The sequence below is a fragment of the Lutjanus erythropterus genome, chromosome 1, assembly GCF_056507025.1.
Source record: "Lutjanus erythropterus isolate fLutEry1 chromosome 1, fLutEry1.hap2, whole genome shotgun sequence".
Classification (NCBI taxonomy): Eukaryota; Metazoa; Chordata; class Actinopteri; order Lutjaniformes; family Lutjanidae; genus Lutjanus; species Lutjanus erythropterus.
This window is the reverse complement of record NC_139317.1, coordinates 9,728,068-9,753,795: the sequence shown is the minus strand read 5'-3', so window position 1 is coordinate 9,753,795 and position 25,728 is coordinate 9,728,068. Positions and strand designations below refer to the sequence as shown.

At 39.9% G+C, this 25,728-nt stretch overlaps 1 protein-coding gene across 3 annotated transcripts in view; it reads left to right on the top strand.

Moving 5' to 3' along the window:
• tspan4a (tetraspanin 4a) overlaps positions 1 to 25,458 on the top strand; it is a 247,487-nt gene extending 222,029 nt beyond the window's left edge. For all 3 annotated transcript variants that reach the window (XM_084737817.1, XM_084737737.1, XM_084737655.1), the window contains 3 exons: positions 566 to 697; positions 19,958 to 20,041; positions 24,881 to 25,458. In XM_084737817.1, the coding sequence (XP_084593943.1) occupies positions 566 to 697; positions 19,958 to 20,041; positions 24,881 to 24,949 (285 nt within the window). In that variant the 3' untranslated portion in view covers positions 24,950 to 25,458. The remainder of the gene's footprint in view (positions 1 to 565; positions 698 to 19,957; positions 20,042 to 24,880) is intronic.
• The last annotated feature ends 270 nt before the right edge of the window (positions 25,459 to 25,728 follow it).

Genomic DNA, 25,728 nt, shown 5'->3' with positions numbered 1-25,728 from the left:
TCGCTTATTTTAATTCTGCTGCAGTTCATGATAAATTGCAAACATGATCCATTGTTTAAGCGAGTGAAGGAGTTTTAAATTAACACACAATCCCCGATTCTGTGCACGGAGTGGTGTGGTGAGCGGCCCGGGCAGCAATACTCTTTTGTGGAATTAAAGTCCACTGACAGAACAAAACATCAGGGGCACTTTATCTTTTCATGAATTACACTGATGAATTGAATTGTGGTGAAAGCCATGATCCCTTATCAAAAATCTATACCAATCACAGAGGGGGAAGATGTAGATAAAAAGAAGCAGGCAAGTTAGAAAATGATTTCAGGACTTTGAGACAAATGAGATGTGGATTGTACAAAAAGGGAGCTGCAACTCAATTTCAGGAAGATGAAATGTTTTCTACGCTCAGCACATACAAATTATTTTGTTCAGTAAATCTTATTGTTGACAGGTAAATTATTTTAGTTTCCATCAGCAGAGGATGTTGATTTGATATCATGCATTTGAATTTCAGTGTGATGACAATAAAACGGCAGACTCTCTTCACTCATTGTTGTCTCTTCTGCAGTTTCGCTGCTGTGGAGTAACCAACCACACAGACTGGTTTGAAGTTTATAACGCCTCCCGTGTGCCGGACTCCTGCTGCCTGGAGTACAGCGACAACTGTGGCCTGGACAACCCAGGAACATGGTGGACAGCGGTAAGTTCTGGCATTAAAATCAAAGCTGCTTATGTTCTTCTTGTTCGTCTTTTTCTGTTTTTTCTTGTATTTTTGGTGGATAATAAATTCACTGTTTGCTAAGTCCCTTTCCCAAGCCGTACCAAATCAGCAACAGTACCTTGGCACAGCAGGCCTGTAAAGCTGTGTGCAGGGAGCTATAGCAAGAGAGAAACACAGTATATAAGGAGTTTGGAGGATGATGTATTTTTTAGCCTTTCCAAAACCAAAAACACAAGAGCAAAAGTGTAACGGGAGCATTAAACAGCGTGTTTATCTGCTCTAATGTAAACTGATAACGTTAGTAAGGCAAAGAGCAGAGACAGTATAATAAATAGCTGATGGAGCATTAATGACATCACCCATGGATTTCTGAAGAAACATGGGGAGTGTGGTGGCCATAATTGTTTTTCCCAGGATGGCAAAGGCATGGCCCACCCTGCTGTGCCTCTGATTAACGTACCCTGATATTCTTACCCTAATCACATGTCTAAACCATAATCTACACAACCCAAACAATCCAAACCGCCAAGGGAACAAATACCAGCCAATCAGAGTCAGAGTATGACAGGGTCTTGACTTTTCCATCCTGTGCAAAAAGAAAAGTTTGTGTGATAGCTCTTGCCTTCCCTCGTGCCTGACAAGGCATGGGTCAAGCTGAAGTGGCTACCCAATAGCTAGCCGTCTATCATGGCACCCTCCAGTCACTCAAAGTAGGCACACCCTTAATTATGCATGACTTTAAGCTTTGATATAATTTAAACCGTTTGTTTGTACCTGTTAACATGTTTATCTCTGCTATATTTTAATATGGGGGTCTATGATGATTGATTCACTTCAGGAGCCAGCCTCAAGTAGCCACTTAAGGAACGGCAGGTTTTGGCACTGGCTTTATTGTTCAGCCTCGGAGGTTGCCACTTGGCCGAGATTTAGCATATAATTAGTTCACAGATAACAGAACAAGAAAAAGTTCTTGGTTAACACATCCACTTTATGGGAGCAGAGTGTGTATGCTGTAAAACATACAGGAATTCAGTGGAATCAACTCAACTAAATGTAAATACTGACTCAATTTTACTGATTTCAAGTAAATGCAACTTATTATCATTAGCATAATAAGCTAGCTAGCTACAGCTGATAAAATCTGCCAGCGATTCACATGGTGAAATTGACAGACGTCAGCTAAGAAGCCTGCTTCTGTTCACTTCTCCACAGAAAGCTTAACAGGAGTAGCAACACTAATTAGGTAGGCGGGGCTTAGTCAACCCCTTACTAATAATTCGGACACCTCACGGACTTAAGATGAGAATAAATGTAAAGGGGCAGTTCACCCCGTAATCAAGAATACATATTTTTCCTCTGAACTGTATTTCTATTCATCCATCTAGATTGTTTTGGTGTGAGTTTTGAATATATTAGCTGTAGAGATGTTTAACTTCTCTCCAATATAAGAGAACTAGATGGCACTCGGCCTGTGGTGTTCAAAGTTCCCAAAAAATACTACCATTTGTATCACTGCACAAAAAGAAGTGTCCATCTACTCATGGATGTGAGGTTACAGCTCAACCGAGGAGGATGCCATTCATGTTTACATGCCGCACTATCATGACCACAAGCTTCTCATCCATGAGTAGATGCACGCTTCCTTTAGCACCGTGATCCATTATATTGGAGAGAAGGCAGACATCTATATGGCCTATATCTCCAAAACTCGGCAACTCACACCAAAACAATCTAGATGGATAATTATCCCTACAGTTACGTGGAAAAATATGTTTTAATTTTTGGGGTGAACTGTCCCTTTAATTACACATGTTAAATCGATTATCTGTATTGGTGAGGGTCAATCTGACCTGTGCAGGGGAACAAAGTTCCAATATCAGGCACAGATTCAAAAAAAGAAAAATTATGAAGAGAAGATATAACTGGTATAAGGTCATGTCACAGTGTTGGTCATACTTCATTTAAATGCAAATTAAAAATGTCAAACAGTAATTCCCAATTTAATCCTAAATTATTCTCCAACTATAATTAATATGACTTAATTAAACTGCTATTCTTTCCCATATGTGGATGAGTTAAAATCTCAAGTAAAAAGTTATATATTGAAAAAAAAAAAAAAACTTGGCCCCCTGATCGTCCAATTCAGCGAAGCCAAAAAAAGAAACCAAAACTTTTTTTTGGACCTTAGCTGTAAGTAAACAGCAGGACACTGAGAGATTTATCTTCATAATTACTGATACTGAATTAATTGCTTCTGCCCAGAAGGATTTGACTGCTGGTACTACTAATGTTCATCTGATGTACAATAAGTGTCATATTTTTATTTGTTAGCAGCTGGTTCTACATCGTGAAATATTTTACAACTACAAGAGAGCAAACAGCTGAGGTTTAGAGGCCTTCCACACCTGTGCTGCACCTTGTTAAGTCTCCTCGCAGCTCTTGGACCATTAATTGGCCACACAGACCAACAGTTTATGCTCCTTTGCTCCTGCCAAACCAGACGAAAACAGGGTTGGCACTTGGGTTTAAAATCATTAGCGTCATGTGGGAAAACAGACCAATCTGCTAAGAGGGTTTGCGTGTTGGCCAAGTGTGAGTACGTCTGTTAGCACTGGCGGAAAAGCTGAACAAGGCGTGCAGAGGATTGCATCTGTCAAACGATAAGATAAAAATACAAGCTACATCACTTTTGCAGGTTTGTCTTAATGAATATGTAACACTGAGCGCCTCTAGTGATATTGCAAGGGCAGTTTGCAAATGGCTCTGCACATGATAAAGTTGTTGCTGTGGAGGTAATTGAGTGTGTTGAGATAATATGTAGGGACAGCTGGTATTAATTACTCATTCATTCAGAAATAATATTACCCCACCTACTCGTGACCTGTTCGTCAGCCTCGGTAAGGTCTCCTGCACCGAGTTCTTTTACTACACCATCATTACCACTTCTGAACTGAAGCAAATTGCGTCTCACATGAAAGCAACCACCTGTTCTCTTGACACTCTTCCTATAAACTTGTCATTTAGAAAATTAGTCCCAATATCCTCTCAGTCATTAAATAAAGCTAGAGCTGGTAAACTTCCAATTGCCCTTTTTCTTTCATGCACTGTAGTTCCGCCTTAAAAGTCGGTCCTGAACAACCACAGACTCGTATTCAAAATTCCCTTTCTTCCCACAGTCGTGGAGAAAACAACTTTTTACTGACCTGCTGTATTTCCTGCCTCAGAACACAGCCTTTGAAAATTCTAGTCTGTTTTCAGGAGTCTCGCTCCATCGGACAGAATCAGCCCTCTTGACTAATGATCTCCTCTTGGCAGCTGATGCATCAAATTGCTTCCTCTAGCTTTTATATCAGCCTTTGACACAGAAGACAATACAATTCTCATGCTGAAAGACAGGGTAGGTGTCTCTGACTCAGCCTTTGACTGTTTTTTGTCTGTTTTTCAGTGGTTCTCTGTCTGAATTGCAAAGTCATTCTCAGCCAAAGTCCACTGTTTCCTGTGGGATCCCTCAGGGTTCAATTTTAGGTCCTCCTGTATTCTTCACAATTGTTGCTCCCACTAAGCCACACGTCTAGACAAAATCAAATATTGGATGCAAATTCAGTGTAGTTTATCATATCTGGGATCTTCAGCCAGTTCAATAATGTGTTACAGGCACTCGGGGAAAGATTTTGGCTCCAAAATTATAGCATGGGAAAGAAAGTAGTTCTGGTAGATTCTACTTCAGAAAGAAAATAGTTCCCACATGAAACTACTCATAAAGTCTTCGGATTATCTTGAGTAACTAGGACATGATTTTTGGAAAAAGAAACTGATGTTTAAGTTCCAGTTTCCAAGTTCCATTTACTTCTATTATATTGCAGAGAGATCTACAGATGATATCTCCAAAATTCAGCAACTCACACTAATGAAATGTAGATGGATAAATAGCACTAAAGGCCAGGGGTAAAATATATATTTTTGATTTTGGTATGAACTGTGTCTTTACATTTATTCTCACCTAAAGTCCATTGTTTCCTGTGCCATCCCTCAGGCTTCACTTTTAGGTCTTTTTCACAGTTTTTGCTCCCACTAGGCCACATGTCTTGAGAAACTCAAATATTGGATGCAAATTCAGTGTAGTTTATCGTGTCTGTAGTCGTATCATCAGTCAGGTCTATAGTGTGTTACAGTCACTTGGGAGAAGACTTTACTCGTAAACAACTTTAATGTCCTCTCAAAGGCAGTTTGTGCAACAGCAGAGAAACATATAGACACATTAAGAGCACATTGGACAAAACAATGATCTAAGATCATCTATAGCAGCTGTCATAAACATTGTGACAGTCCAGGCAGGCATTAAATTGCGTGTCAGTAACAATATACCAACAAATATCATTAAAATAACTGTATACTGTACAACCCCTACATATTTCATGTGTTTCACACCCCCAAGTCCATGTATTTCGTTCACAGTGCATACTGCGTCTTGTTTGGTTGAGTTATAGGCGTGGGAATAAATTTGTTTTTTTGCCCTGTTGGGTTTGATCTTGGGGTAGTTATACCTCTGACTATATGAGAGTGGGTGGAACTCCACTGAAAGTAGGTGGGATGTGTCCAGCAAGACCTGCCTTATCAGTCAGCCTGGTCAGATACACGTGTACAGGTCAGTCTGCTGTCCCTCCATGATTTTCCCACGGGTCTTAACAATTTTTCCAAACTTGTTCCATGATCCAGAATTATAGCCTGGGAGCCCATCCTTTCGTCATCCAAACTCAATACACTGCCCTGACGCTGCTGGAAAGCTTTTTAGCACGTGGTTAACATTGTGAAACGGTCAAGCGGTTAAGCACAAAAACCACTCAGGTAGATTTAGGATAAGACTCCATGTTTCGGATTACAAGAAGTTCACTGCATTACGGAAGTGTACTTGTGAAGTATTGGGTTCTTTAGCAGCTAAATGCTCCATTATGTTTGCCAGTTAGTTGCTAACTTTGTCTGTTGTTCAGTGGACAATACAGTCCGTTAATCAGAGCTTGCTGCAGCTGAAAGTTGAAACAAGGTTAATGAGAGCAGTGAGTGAAGAAAAATAGTAAATCTGCAAGCTGTAAAATGATAACAATTATTTGAAAGACAACAACTTCAATTTATGTGAAGGAACTCGAGAGCTGAGGGGAGTCGGGTGATAATTTTCTGTCGGTTCAGCAGTAAGACTATCCTGACTCACCAGATGGTTTGTTAAACACAACCAGGAATGAAAAAACACTCCTATTCTGATAAAATTGTTGCTATAGTAACATCTACGTGAGTATCATTATTGTTTACGTTGTTGTTTTCGGGCACAAGTGCATAACTTTTAACTGGCAAGATAGATTCTGGTGTGATCTTGCAAAACCAGCTCCCTCGCATGGTAACAATAAGACATCTTTACATTACACATAGACATGTTCAGTTCTTAATGTGAAGATATTGATCAGAGCATCTTTATTTTATTCCTGCATCGACCCACATCAGGCAGAAAACAAGTATCAAGCTGCATCTTTGTTTGCTGTCTCTCAGTCTGTACAAGTGTTTATCCTTAAGCTCTGCGGCTCTTTTGTTGCTTTCGCAGCACATGCTGTACTGCACATTCTCCAAGAACAGTACATTGCAGAAATCAACAAACTAATAAACACAGGAGGTAAATAAAACAACATTTTATCCAGGGTCATTTTAAAACTCTTGTAGCTATAAAACGAACAAACAGTTTTTGCTTGTTGAAAACGAAGAGTAAGAAGAAGCAAAATATTTTATTTATCCACTTGGGGAAGTACATTTTTAACATTTAAATTCCTGTGTTACTTATGCAGTTCACTAAAAAAAGAAAATATAAATAAAACACAACTGCAGGAGGCCGACAGAACAGCTGTTGTTCAGCTCTGCGAACTGCAAAAAACCTGATTATTGTGATGTTACTGGGAGCCACAAACACTGAAAATGAAGTGTCACAGAAAGATGCAATGGCAGGAGTGGTAAGATTAAGTTTTGAAGTCAGCATATTGTCATCATAAAGGACAAAACATGTTGGAGCCACTTGACACACTTAGTGGTCTACTTCTGTCACCCAGCAGTGCTGAAGCAGTCTCTGTACATCACAGTGAATGAAGATGATGAGCAATAATGACAACGATTTCAGTTCAGCTTCAGATGTTATTAAGTCGATGCAACAAAATGGTAAATGGGCCCATTTAAAAAATCATATCCAGTGTGCCAGCTGTCGCCTGTAGAAACAGTCACGGTTTGTAAACCCCCAGATGAAGTCTGTCATACATCTGTTTTAAAAATTTCATAGCTTGTTGGATGATTTTAATTTTGTTTTTAAAACCAGACAGTAAAACATATGTACCATCACGTTTGAAGTTCAGAGTGGATTCTTCAACTTGGTCACGTCAACTGACAGCGCGGTCTCACCACAAGATTCATTTGTCAGCTGCTCTGGGACTTCCAATCATATCAGATGATCATCAACAGATGGAGGTGTCCAGCTGTCGTGGAAGTGTAAATATTGAAATTTTGATATTGTGATACAGGCAAAGATTCATGGCAGTGGTTCAGTCTGTGTTTGTGTTTAAACCCCTGACTGCAAGAAGTGATCTTTCTGCATTGTTCTGACTGAATAAAAAAGTAAACTTTTATCATTTTTTTGCACGATGGAGTGGAGAGTTTGTGGTGGTTTTCGATTTTGTTGGTTATTTCCTGTTTTATTTTTACTGTTGGGGTTTAACAAGTTGGAGGACCCAAATGCAGTCGACACCAGGAACCAGTTCAAAAAGGGTTTAATGAAATAAAACAGAAACAAAGAAACAAAGGCTAACACTGGTTAAGGGAGGTAAAAATCCAAAGGTCCAACGAAACAGAATCCAAAAAGGCAAACTTAAAAAACAAGCCAGTGGAAAAATAACACGGATGAAACACGGGAGGGAGACACAGGGGGATTCAGGCAGACAGACATCAAGAACACCACGAACTGACCAAGACAAAGAGGAACACAGGGACTAAATAGAGGGAACTAATAAGACACAGGTGAAAGACATGACAATCACAAAGGGCGGGAAAACAGACAAAGACAGGAAGTAAAACCAAAACACGAGGGAGGACCAGAAACTACCAAAATAAAACAGGAAATAACCAACAAAATCCAAAACCATCACAAAGTTTTCCTGAAATTAGATTTTAAAAAATAGCAATGTATCAACTTGCTTGCAGTATTGTTCGCAGCTCGAGGTCTGTCATCAGTTTTACAGACATCTTTTTTTTATAATGGTGGACTATGGGGGAGAATGCTTTTTCCGCTGGTGGGTAATTTTTCGCTGCAATTCCACGAGTGGCCAATGGTAAAAAATGGAAGCAAGGCAAGGCAGTGGCAATGCCCTGTCTCGTTCTGTTTTACTGGCTTGTGGTCTTACCCTTTGTTAATGAACTCTTGTGATCATCATTCACTGGCAGATATTTCTCAAGACTGGACAGATGGTGTTTCAAAATGCCGTTGTGGCTGATGTTCTGACTTGTTTTTTCAGAAATGCGGGATTCTTTCCACAGTACTCAAGAATTCATATTAACTGACATCAGCAGTACTGATAGCTGTGCCTGTATTGGAAGTTTTCCCATGGGAGTTAATGATGCTCATGTTCAGGTTCACTAGTTGAAAACAGATATGTTCAGTTTTGTCATCCACCAAAAACATGAACACAATCATTTAGTACATTTATGCACAACACTGGTGAAGTGAAATGACTGAAAGCACCTGAACAGCTGATAAATGGACCTTGTGTCAGGGGTCTTCAACATTTTTTAGGCCAGGGGCCCCTTAGCTGATAGAGAATTGGAGCAGGGACCCCTACTGCTACTGCTACACTGAATATTTTTTGGTCTTTTCTTGTTTATCATCTTAATTGTAGCTGCTGAGTCCGTAGCAGATGAGGCAGCTAATGTTGATGAGGCAGCTCGCCCTCTGCACTTTCAATGGTAGTTTTTGACGTGGTGTGTATGTCAGAGTCTCTTGCTTGTAAAATTACAAAACGATCCATTGTGGCTTCAAGACTGGCATAATAAACCAGCTAAGTGGCTATAAAACGTAGCTAACAGCTACGGATGCAGCACAGTGATTTAGTAACTGGCTAACATAATTGCTGATGTGTCTTTGCTATGTTGGATTCATGTTAATGTTTATTCGGAGACACGTTTTAATTTGGCGGGGAAAAAAACAAAAAAACTTTCAAACAATAATTTCGTGGACCGCTGAGGACCCTCTAATGCTCCCAGACCCCTGTTGAAGATCCTTGCCTTGTGGTGAAATCAGACAATTTAATAAAAGCATAAAACTCAGAAAGACACCAGTGTAGATTTTTCTGCATCTTTATGCTGAAAGATTTTGGAGCATGATGAGTCAGAGACCTTTTTTCACACATTTGGTTACGGCAGACAGGGTTGCTATTTGACTCCAAACTTGTGCTAAATCTCATTCTTCAGTTTAGTAAATGAAGTAAATGTTCAGCACGCTGTGGTTGCAAAGGTCAAATCATAAATATGATGCCGTCATGGCGACTGCAGGTTTAGACTTGGGAACAGATGGCCCCTCATCTTTAAATACAAACCTCTCACTCCAGTTGTTGTGCAACTCGATTTAATTTGTCCATTCAGCAGTGGAAAGGTCAAGCTGTGGTCAAACTGTAGCTGTTTTCAATTTTAGAAATGAAAGACGTAACCTTTTAAAATGTCTTTCCATTACTTTTCCTGAGACCGGGTTCTGCACAGACCATTGAAAGACTGTTCAAAATTATGCATGTTTAACTCCTTCAGGTGACAGCTTGTTGGCCCTCACGTAGACCCGTGAATTCCACTGGCCCTTCTGGTGAAAACAAATTAATCTGGCTAGTTTTGTGTTTTGATGAATGTCTCGCCTGCAGATGAAAGGTTTGGGTGGTGTAGTTCTCTCTGACGCAGAACAGTTCTCTCTTCCACCACTGCCTGCATACTTTATATACTTTGCATACTTTTTTTCATTTAAATTCATGTTTCTGTGATGCCCGTACAACGTCAGTAATGCCCACTTTGATCCTTAATTTTTAACCCTTGCTTCAGAGTTTGAAATCTAATCATTCTCCAGAGATTTTTCTTGTGAGTTCCAAATGCCAATAAGAAGTTAGTGAAGGACACAGACAAGTTTATTTTTGTGGGATGTCTCAAGGCAGATATGAGAGGGCAGTTTTTTTTTCCAGATACAAGTCTCTTCTAAAATTTACCTCATATCATTCTTCAGTAAATAGTTTAATAATCAATGGAGTTGGAATAAAGCCCGATCCTCTGTGTCGGCTTTAGATTCTTGCGTTTTTGTCACTGACAGTCGAGTGTTCATGAACTCAGAAACTGTATTTTCTCCAAATAAAACAGATCTCTTCATGCTCTCATTGACAACAAACAGAAACAAACACCAAAGGACACACTCCAGTAGAGGCTTGATGACACACAACGCACTCACAGCCTGCAAAAAATAATAATAACTTGCATTTTTATAGTGCCTTTCAAGGGACCCAGAGATGTTTTATACATACAGAAGCAGACAAAACGAAACAAAACAAAACAGAAGAAGAATGGAAAATAATAGCTGCAAAAAACAGAATTAACCAGCACCACAGACCTGGGAGAAAAGGTAGATTTTAAGGAGTAGCAGTTCAGTGCAGCGGATGTCCGTCTGGAGTCTGGAGAGAGTTGAGGCTGAGGCTGTCCCCAAAAGTCTAAAAATGTACAAAGTCCTTGTACAATCTACAGTATGTGTACCTGACATGACTTTATGATAGATTGAGCCTTTCATCCTCCTCCAAACTGCAACCACAACGAGGTACTGCAGGCCTGTCAAGCTTTGCATTTCTTTGCAGACTGATGCAGTGTGCATGGCACCCTACGAAGAGTGAAACTGGTTTCTTATCAGTATGGAGGCTTTGTTGTAGTCTTTCTAAAACGTAAAACACAAGAGCATACGTGTGATGAATGGATCAACCTTTGTCTTTATCGCTCTAACATAAGCTGCCAACGTTAGCATGTCCAGCTAACTAGTTTACTACCTGCGGTAACGTTACTTCCAGCCAAACTTGTGTTAGATACCGCTGCATTCGCCAAACTCATGGCTCATTCCCAGGAGTTAAATTGGAATTTGTTATGTGGGGAGTTTGAGGAGGAGGATGTTGGCTGGTGCAGGTTAGCGAGGTTAGGTTAGCTCTTCTTTTGAGTCTCTTCATGAGGCGATCGTAGTCCAGCTGGTCTGGTTGGGTGACCTCTTAAGATCCGCTGCACTTAATCTAATATCTGCGCCTCCTTTTCCCACATTAGTGTATTTCTCTCATTTATCGTATACATATACATTTTATATTTCACCATCCAACTTCTTTTAGCATTAACTTTACATCACATACGCAGCCGTTAAGTAACTTTACATATTTAAGAGCCTTTTACAGGATTCTTGTTTTAAAATGCGTCAGATGGAAATCAAAAGACAGATGTCTGAGCAGACTCATGGAGATAAAACATAGAAACCAACTGCAAAACCTCAACAAAACTCTGTCTGTTTCCCATCTCCTACAAAATGTCACTGTTGGCTCCCCTTAAAGACCAACTTAACTCCTCGTTTTAGCTTGAACACCATTCACAATTTTTAAAAATGCATTCAAACCCAGACATTCACACACACATACACACAGATATACACTCTGAGTCAAGTCTTCATGTGAACATAAAGATGGTTTTTGCTGTAATCATTTCTCCTGTTGAGGAGAGGAGATGGGGAGAGGAAACTCCGCCAAAGAGAGGCCTATGTGGATCCAGACTGAGCATCCTTGGAGCTTAAATGATAAATTGTTGTTGTGTTGTTATGAATAGAGATGGGTATTATTATTGTATATTTATTTATTTTCTTTATGGAGATTCTGCATACAGTGAATTTACATATGTACATACATGCATTTTCCTATTGTTAGTACGTAAATCAATTAGTCATTTATCTGGTTGCTGCACAGTGTTTCATCTTCTGACTTAATTTTTTATTACTATTTTTCTTACCACTGTTTGCCTACTGATTATGTTGTTTTGATTAATGTATCTGTATGTTTATGGAGTTAACATACTGTATGTACATATGTGCATTTTTCATTATAGGGTGTAAACTCATTGGTACAGAAGAGGTTCAGGGCCAGGCGTGAGAAAAAATGAATCAGAAGATGAAGATTTTTTTATTTTCCATTTTGAAAATAGTTGAGAATAAAGCAGAAATACAATTTCTACTTTATTATGAACTTTATATTCCGACTTCATTCTCGACATTCCCACTTTCTACACATTCTTGAAAATGCTAAGTTTAAAAATCCCTATTGCAGCCCTAATACCCATTGTAACTTGGCCACTTATCTGGTTGTAGCAAGGACAGAAAATGATATATATGTCTTCTTTTGATTTAAATAATTTTCTGACTACTATTTGTCTTGCTAGTACTTGTATTAGCTGCCAACAGGTTCCTAGCTACTCATTTATAGGAATCACATTCAAAAATGTCTCAGACAACAAAAGTGTTACATCCTTATTTCAATCAGGAGAGACAGAAGAATGAAGTAGAGGTTGGTTATTATACAGATGATATGAGATAATTAATCTTGACAGGAAGTCTATACGTGCTTAGACTCCATGAGGTGTTTTTGTAATCAAGGGGCGTCTGCTCCTGAGCAGCAGCGAGATAAATCCCCCCATGGAGTCCAGACCCTGGCTGAAGAGGCTGATGAAATGATGAAGCTGCAAACCCTGGGCAGTGATGGGGAAGCGGAGGGATGCACATACCAGCAGCAGGAAGGACTAAAGGCAGATAGAAGAACTCAGCAAGACGATGTGTTGCTGTGCTATTGGACAGAAGTGGTCAGCTGACGGAACAGCTGAATTCACTAGGAAGGAAGAGTGAGCATGCATAAGAGGTAGGGGTGGGAATCTTTGGGCACCTGCCGATTCGATTACGATTACGATTCAGGGGCTACGATTCGATTATAAAACGATTATTGATGCATCTTTATGTATATTGATGCACTTTTTCACAAACACATTTCTTTTTGTCTCACTGAATAAGCATTCGGCGCATTTGTAATAAGAATTCATTTCGATTATATTTTATTAAACTATTGGAAATATGTGCAAACTGGAAAGTACCAACAGTAGCCACTAGTAGCCGCAGCAACAGCAGCCTGCCGTCTCCCCGACTCCTCCGTCGGGTGGAATCGAGTTACGGCTTCTCATGTTTATTGTGTTGCCAAAGTATTTTATTTTAGCTCGACACAGCTTACATATAACGTGGCTCTTGTCCAGTTCGCTTCCGCCGTCGACGTTGTAGAAGCCGAAGTGTTTCCACACGGCTGCTTTTAAATTAGAAGGAGCTGTTCGGACCTCATGGCGAGGTGGCTGCCGGTCGGCCATGTTTGTTTTCCGCTGTGCGCGTGTCGCTCCAGGTGCGCGTCCCAAAGTGTCCCGGCGATGACGCGTACCGCGCTTCTTAGTTCCACATTATTTAGAAGCTTCTGTATCACTTTAATTAACAGATTTAAATAATCGAAATTTGGGCGTTTGTGAATCGATTCAGATTCGTCCACGTCCGAATCGCGATGCATCTAAGAATCGGAAATTTCCCCCACCCCTAATAAGAGGAGTGAAAGGCAGGATGGTAAGAGGAACAAACTACAGGCCCAAACATGCAAAAGAAGTCCTCCTAACTAAACTTTCACTATAGCTTCATTTGCAAGTGCTGACGACTTCGTTTGTGATCATTCCTCCTGCTGAGAACCCCTCTCGATGCACAAATTCCACAGTACTCAGTCTGTGCAAAAAAATACTCTCCAAACTTTAAGTAGTCAGTAGTGAGGCTTCTGAAGTCTGCGTATGACAAACCAAGCTGGTGTCTTTCAAGCTTTTTGTTTGTGGAGGGGTGCAAATCACCTTTTTTGTGTTACCGTCTCTCCACCGCAGCTCAGCACAGAAACACTATCTGTGGAAACATAAAGTTTTGTAAGATCGATTGATTTTACTAACTCAGACTGCTGAAGCTTCATATTAGCTTCAAATAAACTTTGGGATACTTTTTTTTTAGCTGAATAAGGAGTGTGGATGTTGTCCCACATCCTTTCCAGTGTAAGTGTTAGGAAGTGATCTCTCAAGGCTTTGTTCACACTGCAGGTAAAAGTGTGCTCATGTGTGACTGCAGATCTGACAGTGTTAACAGCACAAATCACATCGAATCTGATCTATTCATTTCCGTTTTCATATGTGGTCCTAGATCAGATGCAGGTCGGGTTTTTTGCATTACAACCCCGATGTGAACTGTCATATCAGAATTCACTCGCCTCAAGTGCCTCGCTTTGAAATTCTTGAGAAAAAGAGCCGACAGATGTGGTTAAAAGTGGCCCCTGACATTCTGAAATTTTAGATGAAATCTCTTTCTGTGAAGCGATTAAGATCACGATCCCTCTGCTCCTGCCTCTGACTACACATCGACACACACCTCTGTACAGAAGATGTGTGTGGCTCATTTATTCACTGGCTTTCACTGCACATCAACTTTTAAATGAAACTGTAAATGCTGACTTTAGTTGCTTCTGTGTTTACTTTTGTCAGTGTGCTGCGTGTGACATCTTTGTTATTGTTTTTTTGCACATGCAGATTAGTTCAGCACCTTGACGAATTCACACTGGAATCTAATATCAGCCACAATAAAAAAGATAGTGTGAATAACCAAGCAAACAAAAAAATCTGATCTAAGCAAAATAAATCATATTTGAGTTCTAAAGCAAATGCAAAACCTTCCTCCTCTCTCTCTGCTGCCTCGTATCCTTCCATTAAGCCCCTCCAACCAAACCCACAAGTTCGAATGGCAGCAGGAGGAGTCGGCTGCCTTTTAAGCCTTGTGCCTCGTAGGGCCTGTTCTCCAGGGCACAGGCCTCGCTATGACCCCGATCCCTCTCGCTGTGACTCGTCGTCCCCTCCAGCCCTTCCCGGCCCTGAAGCAAAACACTCCAGGCTTCAGAAGCAGCCGCAACCACGTCTCACAGCAGGACGAGAAGCTCGTGCGCCACATTGTCTCACGCTTGCACTCCACCGTCCCTCTATTTCCCGCTGTTTGTCATCATGCCTCTTCAATATGAGCGCCATGGCATTGAAAATAATGACGCTGAGGCTCTGTGTGAAGCGCGTTCATACACAAACGTTTTGTACGCCATTGTGGGCAAAGGAGGTATTGGAATTCATTGTAAGTTGCAGGATTTTCTGCCATTAAAAAGCGTTCACCATCTGACGAGACTTACACACACATCTGTTTCAATAGGCTCACCCTCTCTCTGCAATGAGCTGTGATTGGTCTCCCACTGTGGCCTTTCTAAAGCCTAAAAAACAGAGCCAAGAAGAGGTCTTCTTTTCTCCCAGACCACTTAAATTACAATGTGCTGAAAGGTTATTATGGAATTTTTGCCCAATGACACTGAAAAACCCGTCTTCCTTAGCTTTCGCACAGCTTTGAAGAATGTGAACCTTTCTGATCTTTCTCTGATCATAACCAAGTAGTTTCTGAACTTGAGTAAACCTTAACCATAGAGGTGGAGGATTAAGAGACACTCATTTTTTATCTGTTTTTGAGCATGGGAGTTCATTCTTGACCTTTGATAAGAGCTCTGTGTCACAAAATAATCCAAGCTCAATTGCAAGGTTTTCTGAGCTTTCAATCGAGGGTTTTTGTAAGTTCGGGTGTCTGGAGCCTCTTACACGGAGCAGAACATCTTATCAGCGAGGAGGAGGATAAAGAGACAGCAGGTCTGGGGGGGGGGGTGTCCAGGCCGAGGAGTGGATGATGAGAATCTCACCTCACATAAGACGAGGACAAACACTGCTAAATCACCACGTACCACCGAGAGCATCCCAGTGGGACTCCGAGCAGTTTTCAAGTCACAAGGAGTCGACATTTACCACAACCCATTTCAACACCTTAAACGCATAGTTTTTTATTACCTACAGTAGACGCCGGTCAGCACACCCTCGGTTTGCTGCTGTAGGAAGTTAAACAATGTTCCGTCTAAACTATTTTCACCGCCTTACATTTCTGTCAAACAGCCTATTTGGTTGGGAAACTGTCACAAAGCCAAGCAGAGCAAAAAGGAGAACGGACCCAAACACAGACTCATGACAAGGTTCAGTGCAGTTTAACAGTTTAATGAAAAAATTCAAAACACAAAAACTTACTGAGCAGGTGAGGGAAACACAAATAAATCCAAAACTGGTATCAAAAACCAAACAGTCCAAAAAGTGCAGGGAAACAAAACTCCAAAAAATGCAAAACTTCAAAAACTCAAAAGGGGAAAAAACACAGGGAAGGATCCATTGGAAAACACAAGGAGACTTGACAAACAGACAAGACACATCACTAAATGCACTACAAAGGGGGAGGGTAACAAGGCACTGGTGAGGGCAATTAGAATCAGCTGAAAATAATCAGTGATCAAAAAAGAAGGGAACACAGAAAACAAGAGGGGAGAAAAGAACAACAATATTAAACAAGAAAAGCAACCAAACTCCTTTGACAAAGTTACTAATTTACCTTGCAGAAAACCAGAGTTTCTGTGGTCTACCACTGCCACAATCAGTTAGTTTGTTGTGTTTATTGTGACTTTCTTTCCCCAAAATTACACAGTAACTCAAATAAACTGATCGTTGCAATGACAGACCAGAAACTTGCGTGTTCTGTGAAGTAAAATAGCTGTTTTTTGCAAAAGAAGTGTGGTTGAGTGAGAGAGAGATCTATACTTGGCTTGTATAACAGCAGTTTCTGAATATTCTGAATATAGTGAACACTATGGCTATTATAGTACATTGCTTATCCTCCGTGCTGGTGTCCCTCTCTGCTTCTCCGACCACCATCATTGTTAAGTACGTTCTACAACCCCACCTCAGATAATCCAAACAATACCTTTAAGATGTTGAGACTGAGTGAACACCAGAAACGACAACAACATCTGTCTGTGAACACTAGTCCAAAATCTGTCACATCATCAACTGGGGAAAGGTCAAAGTCATCAGCCAGGAGTCAGTGGACGGCTGAGGAAAGGAGATTAAGGAGGACATTGATTGACAGCAGTCATAAACAGCCACTTATGATGACACCTGAGCCACCTCAGCTGTCTGATGAAAGCTGCAAGATGTGGTTAAACACTGAGAAAAGCAATCAACTGGACCCTTAATCTTAGATTATTATTCTGTATAGTCCTGCTTTGGATGATTTAGCCTTGTAGCACTGTGAATGTGGTCTCTGTGCTGGAACTGGCTTCAGGTTCAGGTTTACTTATCTGCTTTTTCCCCTGGTTTTATGTCAGCAGGCTGCAGTGAACGACAAACAATAAAAATATGAATTTATATATTTTCTGATGCAGCTTTGTGTTCCGGGAGGGCTGCAGTTGGACGGCAATTTGATAAATAACACTGAAGCTGCTCTAAATTTTGGCTTACCGCATGATTTTCCATATTGATCCAGCCCAGAATTATTTCACCTTCTGCTAAGGAAAATATATTTTTTTTTGCTTCCCCGATGTTTGAGGCAGCAGTGAAATGCAGAGCAGATTGTAGAGAGTAGATTTTGTTTGGTTTCCCTGGCTCTGAGTCAGCTTCTTGATGTAAGGAGATTTAAAAAATAGCACAATCAGGAAGGCATGTCTGCAGAAATGAATAATTTAATTAGAACAGCGGTGCAGCATGTTATGATAGCACCTTACCTTTTACTACAGTGTGCCAGACTATCTTTTTCTGCAGTATAACATAATCAAACACATTCTGCAGAGCTGGAAGAAGTACTCAAATCTTTTACTTACTGTAAGTAAAAGAAGCACAGTGTAGAAATATCCCTCTAACAAGTGGAGGTCCTGCATTTAAAGTGGTATTTAAAGGTGCAGTGTGTAAAATTATTAATTGCCAAAATATGGCAATAGAATGCAATTGAATATAATAATAAGTGTTTTCATTCATGTTTTATCACCTGAAAATAAGAATTGTTGTGTTTTTCGTTGCCTTAGAATGAGCCATTTATAACCACAAAGCAAACAAACCAAACGCTGCCTCTAGAGAGGGCCTTGTGCATTTTTCATGACTTTTGCAACAACTATAGTTTCTCCTACAAGCTTGGAAGAGTAGGGTGAGGTGTTTGTAGTCTGCAAGCTCACCGTTCACTGTCACTAAATCCTACACACTGGTAATACAGAAGTATCAAGGTAATTTATCATTATACACGGAGTTACTCACTGAAATGAAAGTTGTGGTCATTTCATGCTACATGCTACACACTCATAGAATAGGATAAAATATCAAATAAATACTGATATATACAGTTTTTTATTTACATATACATGCAGGAAATATGGTGGTGATAATATAGTCAAAATCTTCACATAAAAAGTTTTTTGGGAAACACTGTCCATCAATTTTGACTGTGTTTGTGCACAAAGCATCAGCGATGTAAACACAGAGTCCTCATCCTATCAGACTCTTGCGTCTTGCGTCCTGTCAGCTCAGAACTCGTCCACCTGTCAAGTGCAAAATCTTGACCCTGTGGTGGAGCAGGACTCTGTAAGATGCGGGCACAGACAGTCTCTGATGTCCCGTTGCTTGGCCAGCCTGAGCCCCATTTCGTCTGTTTCATTTTCTTGACCGGACATTAGCCAGGAGTTTAAGCTAAGGTTTGCTGGTGATGATGCATCCAGCAGATCTGGCTGTGTGAGAAAGATACCATGTGCTCCGTTACTCGTCTCAAGGTCCACTGCTGTTCAATTCAAACTCCAGGGTTCTTTTTCCAATGCCTACTTGTGTATGTCTGTCACATACGTGCTTCAGCAACAAAACTGAAAAAATAACAGATTAAAACAGAAATATAGCAAAATTTGAAAGAGCTGCTGCAGCATCTTTGTGTGCCATCAATGCCAACTCATTAAAATACCAAAAGTTAAAGTATTTATTATACAGAATCAATCATGTTCAAGAGTAAGAGTAAACATCATTTCAATGTTGCCATTGGTAAAGTTGGAGTTAATTTCACTCACTGCTGGGTAACGTAACTTATGACTGTATATTATCATTTATTGGTTGTATTTAATTGTACTTAAAAGCAGCTACAAGGAACTTTTTTGTGAGTTCACTAATAAGGACCGCACCAGTATGAGAGGTAGTTTATTGGATTGTTGACAGGATTTGGGAAGGACGGGATGTGGGTCAGGTGTGGAGGAATGAAGGGGTCGAGGGGAATAACTATAAAGCAATAGCTTGTTTGCTAATGTAGGTCATATATAGGCATCGGTAATAATTTGGGAATGTTTCAAAACCAGTTAAAAACTCCTTGTAGTATGTTTAATACAAGTGCTTGAGTAAGTATACTCTGCTACTGGAGTTAGGGACACATTTTTTTAAAATATCTTTGAGAAAATGCCACTCCTGTCACCTTTAATGTCAACTTCCCACCATTCTTCGAAAACTAGTATATTTGCTTTCAGGATTCATCTCCTTTTCATTATTTTATACATCCGTGACCCAAAAGGGCACTGCTCTATCCCTTCTATTAATAATAATTATCTTTCTTTTCTTTCTGCACGATGAGCGCTGTGTGTAGCTGAGGGACATTTTCCAGTGTTTGAAAAGAGAAATGAAATGAAATGTGCCCGATGTGGTGAAACTGTCATAGTGACATAAAATGAGGAAGCAGCAAGAGGATTTTTTTCTTCTTCTTCTTTTTTTGTCAAGTTGCCTTCAGAATGCATTCAAGCAATGTCAGACATGAAATATTCAGGACATTCTCATGTCTAAATGATACCTCCAGTGTATGTGCTGCTCCCGTTTTCACAACGCTCCTGTTTGTACAGCTGAAGGGAGACAAGGACGGCAGGGACCTGCTTGAATTTTGGAAAGTTTCCCCCAAAGAATATTAGGTCAGAGAAGGAGGAGGAGCGGGAGATAAGGATGTTGCCACAGGGGATCTTTTAGCCAAAGAACATTTTCTATCACAGCTGCTTAATACAGGAGGAGAGGACTCGCTGTATTATCTGATTGTATATGGCACCAGACTTTTAAATTAAGAGTTTCATCAGCTAATGTTTCCTCATTCTGCGTGTGTGTGTGTGTGTGTGTGTGTGTGTGTGTGTGTGTGTGTGTGTGTGTGTGTGTGTGTGTGTGTCTCCACAGCCGTGCTACGAGCGGGTAAAGGACTGGCTTAATGAGAACCTGGTGGCACTTTGGATCTTTGCTCTATGCACAGCACTTACTCAGGTAATTACAGCTTTTAAGTTGTTTGAATTATATTTTTCAGCAGTCATTAACTCAGTCCTTGATATCTACAGTAGAGCCTGAGACACACAGGCTCTCACTTTGTGATAAATAAACCTAATACTTGCAGTGTCCTTTGCATTAAGCGCTGCTGAACACAGGATTTCTCTGGACAGCAGGAGCCCGTATAAGCCTCTTGTGTTACAGCCGAAGACCACATAGGAGGGTTTGACTTTCCATAAAATTCTTTTATCTCCTTCCCAGCCAAGTGTTACGTGATATGCTTCCACAATCCGAGAGGAGAAATATCATACGAGGCTCCTGCAGTGCTGCAGGCTCTTTTTTAGTCACCCGTTAGATTCTCAGTGGCCTTTTTCAAAATCCAACATGCAGCAAAATGAAAACCAGAAAGATGTAATCATCTGCAGACTTATCTCAGATATCTGTGGTGTTTGCCAGCTGACTCGCTGCAAGATACAACACAAAGAATTATACAGTTATGCTTTGAGCTCAAGGAACGTAAGGCAACTTTGTGTTTATATAAGTTTTGACATAAGAAATAAAACAGTCGTCCTTTTACAAATGAAAACCTGAATGCATATTTACTTCAGCACATAAGTTCAGCTGACTTGTCCCATCATCACTTCTTTACTTGTGCTACTGTTTAAGGCCCCGTTTCTCAGAGCCTCCTTGGTGCTACGTGCATCGTAACCTGTACTTAAAGTTTTCAGTTCTCTGTTTCCCAGAGTCTCCTTAGCTAAGGTTTACCTTCTGAAAGGTACACCTGTAGAGGGGTGATCTGAACTTGTCTTGATCTTGTCATGATGGTAGCCTAATAACATATAGAACCTATCCATAACATTAATCTACACTAAACACTATCTTTTATGTAAAGGAGCTAACTGAGGATACAGCTCTTCTGACTGTCTGGTGAGGCTGTAGTAGCTTGTGGAAATTAGTCGCCAGGAACATACCTAGTCTGTGCTCTTAAATATATTAGCAAATGATCTTGTCATATTACATTTAGGTAAAACAATTTTGGCAAGACTTATTACATTAAAGCATAACTTATGACCCTATATCAGTTAACAGACAGACACACCTTCAAGTGTGTAGTCCTGTTGTAATGGAGTTGCTCTACATTACAGCATTAATCATTATCTTGTACAGTAATTATCACCTGTGGCCACAGTCCCTGTTGTTTAGCAACATTTACATGGTTTTGTTTTTATGTTAACATCTTGTAAACCCAAATTATAGCTATTTAATTGGTGTTGCACTGCTTTTTATGACTTTTATGAAGTAAGATGTGTCAGAAAAGTCCTCCAGTGCAATTTTTACACATATATTTTAAAGCTTTTTATGAATAGAAAAGAAAGGGTGTGGTTTTTAGATAAAACCTGGAAAACTTTTATTCATAGCATTAGACTCAAGGAATATGCACATACCCAAATATTTCCAGAAGAGAAGAGAAAACTGGACTTCAAATAAACAGAAGTATACCTCATTACACCTAAATGCAGGGAACTGAAATTTAAAAATTTCTCGGGACACCCAATGGACAAAAATCATGCAGTATCCTGCAACAAACAGAGAAGAAACTGTGGTATCATGTAAAATCGTGTGTCCTGGTTTTGTGTTTGAAGTCTTCATGAAAGCATTTCATCATGATTTTACATGGTTGTTTCCCAGGAACCATCTGTGTTACACTGGAGGGTGTACAGGATGTACAAGAAGTGCTAAAATCCGTTACAGATCCAATTAACAGCAGCCGTGAAGAGTAACACCGTTAACTGGTTCAGACACGACTCTCCTATGCAAATGTATGCAATGTATGCGTTTGGCCAATTCATTTCATTCACACACCAAAAAGAAAATCCATGTGATTTGATTCATTTAGACCACGTCTATATTAAAACACTGTTATCATGTGAAAACAGTTTGCTTCCACATTAGCGTTGCATGTTTTTGTAGAGACCTCTGTCCGCAGTGAAACGCATGAACCTGAATAAAAACAGCAAGTTCTCTTCTTCTTTGTCCTCTTTTCAGTTTGCAAACAACAAAACTGCATCACAGCCAACATCTGGCAAAAAGTGGGACAAACAGGCCAGCTGACCAAATAATTTCATGGTTGCGACAGCACCTGTGTATTTGGCTAAACTCACTTTTAAAAAGATTGATTACGACAGAAAGTTGTCGTCTTATCTTTGCTGCCACACAGCCTCCACCACACAGTCGGTCCAGCCTCAACCGTTCATCTTCCTCTGGCTCTCAGCTAGATATATTCCGCGTTTAAATGCAGCCAAATCCACAGCATTGTTCTCAATTTTTAGTCGAAGAACCACGTTAACCAGCAGCCATTCCCAAGCTGCTCTGCCGCAGTGATTAAATCCTTATTTTATGATCGTGAAGTCATCTGACAAAATCAACATAAACCCAGGTTAATGACAAAAGCTCTGCTGTGTATTCAGCTTTATTGTCATTTAAAATGAATGATGACAGAGAGGGTTAGAGATGACTAAAGGTTGACTGGGAGGCAGCTCCAGACCCTCACTGGACTGCCTTACTTAATCATTTTCCTTGTATGCACCGACACACCAAGCTGGCATTTTAACATTTACAAACTCTCGGGGCCGTTTTGGTTAAGCTTCGTGTTGTGAAGAGAAATACTGTCTTAGTCTGGACCGAGACAAAGAGAAAAAGATGCATGTACAAATTTAACTGGCCATACTCTCAAGCTCACTCCAAAAATATGAGTACATACTGTAGTTTTCGAATTTCTTGTGTGTATTTCATGCATTTAAGACTTTGTTAATTGTTCATTCAACCTGGTCTCTTCAAACTGCAAACAAATAAGACAGCTTTATACTGCCTCTAGTGCGTATGCCAAAGTCCAATTTCACATGCAGGTGATAGGCCAGTCCTTCCCTTAACTTCTCAGGAGGGCAGATCAGTAGTCAGGTGACTTTCATTGTCATATTAATAAAAATAAACATGACCTGACCGTCCCAGCTTGTCACGTCACTCTTTTCTTACTGAGATGTGTTTTGCTGTGAAGCCTGCTAGAAAATTTTATTTGTTTGTTCCAATTATGTTTTTATGAATTAAGCCTTCATTTATTACCATGATTATAAGCAAAATCACATCATGGCAGCCATTTAACATGCATTAAGAAGAATGAGAATATATTTAGAAACTAGCTATATAGCGTTGATTTTAAATATTATAGAAATATTTCTATTACCATCTACAAAACATGTCATAACATGGTATTTTGGTATGAAAACCAACATTTTTAATTTAACCAAGTATTCTGTATCATAAATACACGTCTGACATCTGTAACAAAGAAAACTGTTTGAAAATCGGTCAAACATTCAGTAGGTTACGATGATTTGAATTGTGAATAGATGTCCTGCCTCCATAGACATACATGCATTAGGAGATGCAGCTGCCCCTTACCAATATGGCACCCAAGATTCACCCACGAGGAAATGGAGCAAACAAAATGCAGTCTGTGAACGTGTTTTATTCTGCTAAATGGTAGAAGTAAAGAAAAACCTAACCCAAAAATTTGTAGCTACTTACTTGGGGTTGGGCACTAAGTGGACCAAACCATTGTGTAGCAGAGGGGACAACGTTACGTTACATTACGTTACATTACGTTATGTTATGGTACATTGTGATTTTTTATGGTACATTGATATTTTATCGTAAGTTACACTACAGTACATTACATTATGCTACGTTAAGCTACATTATCTTACAATATGTTACATTAGGTTACTAAACATTATGTTACGTTACAATAAGATACATTCTACTACATTACAATATGATATGATACAATGCGTAACAATACATTCCATTAGTTTACAATACATTACGTTATGTGACATTACAATACGTTACGTTATACTGTGTTAAATTATATTGTTACGCTATGTTACTTTGCATTGCATTGCGTTTCATTACGCTACGTTATGTGCCATGATGCGTGTGATGTCCTGTAATTTAACATTTAAACAACGCTGACTTTTGGTTTCACATGGGTCACAAAATTCTGCCTCCTGAGTGAAAGCCCCCCCCCCCCCACGCCCTCCATACGCAGACTTTGTCACACTCTGTAGCACTTTTTGTTTAATGGGCAAGGATAGTCACATCACCTGCATGCAAAAATTACCCAATTACCCTCTGATCAACCAAGCAAAAAATGTAAAATGAGCCATCTGATGTCCTGGCTGGATGTCAGAAGGCACTCTAGAAATAAAATTCTAAAAAGAAATAAAATGAAGTGGAAAAGTCATGTTTTCTTAGACACTCATTTTAGTAGCTTAATGTCATTTAAATCAGATCTTTTAAAAGAAGAGCTGATCACAGCAGAGTGGCTTTGAAATTGCGTTTTGTTTGCATTTCACTTGAAACTAAAGAGAACAAAACTCTGAAACTGAAAAGCTTTTTGATGTTATCAAAGAAATTCAAATCACTTTTCATCAGATAAAGGGTTGTTGGAGGGAGATGCTGCAGTGAAGACACAGAAGTTATGAATGAAAAAGAAGAAGAGCATCCACACACACTTCAATCTGTGTGATATCTAATAAATGAACACTGCACAGACTGGAGTGTGTGACAGCCCTTCCCATTGTTCTCCGAGAAATAAATGAAATGAGATTTGGATTTAACAGTATGAGAGAATTAATGTTTTTGGCATTCATTGTCACACAGATGTACGTTATGACACAGAGAATGAGCCAAACAGACAGAAGAGTTCCTTTTCATTTCATTGTGACTTCACACACGGACATCTGAACCCATTTATTTGTTTTTCTTGTGTGTGTGCAGATCCTGGGCCTGGTCTTCTCCATGACGATGTTCTGTCAGTCAGTGAAAGTAGAGACTTTCTACGCCTAGCGATCGACCTCGGTGCCCTTCAGCACCCCTGGATTGTTTCTCATCAGAGAGGGACAGATATAGACCCACCCTCCTCTTCTTCCACCTCCTCCTCTTCCTCCTCCTCCTTCTCCTCCTCCTCCTCCCTCCCATACAGACTCTTCTTTCCAACGCTTGCCCTCTCTGTGACATTCCCTCTCGGATGTCACCAGTTCACAGTTCTTCTGCTAACTATCAACAAGCACAGTGTCAGTGTAATACCTGAGTTGGTTCCTATGGTTTGCTCTGTGTCAAAAGCTAATTTTTGTGATATACATTTTATGAAGCAGTATTATGAACATGTATAAAAAAAAAGTGTAACCCTCTTTTTTATTTTAATATGTGTTTTTTTTTTTTTGGTTTTAAATTATTTTATGGTTTGTATGTGTTTTCAAAATGAGAGCTACAGTTGGGAAAGTGCACAGTGTGAAGTGCTGCAAGTGCATGTCTCCTGCGATGGTGTGTATTAAATGTTTTGGCTCGACTAAAAAGCGAACATCACCTTGTCATTCCTCCTCGACTGGGAACAGTGAAGGGTTTAATGATTAATCCTGCTGTATTTATGTCTGACACCCTGGATGACAAACACAAGAGATGGGGAACCCTCGCCAGGAACCGGCATGTAATATTGTTTTTGTTGTCCCTCAGCTGAGACATGCTGGAGTCATTAAAATAATGTTGTAGTACCTAATTAATCAGGCTTTAAATGGATAGTTTGAATTTTATTTTAGGTGCTTATCGATAGTCGATTTATTACCTTT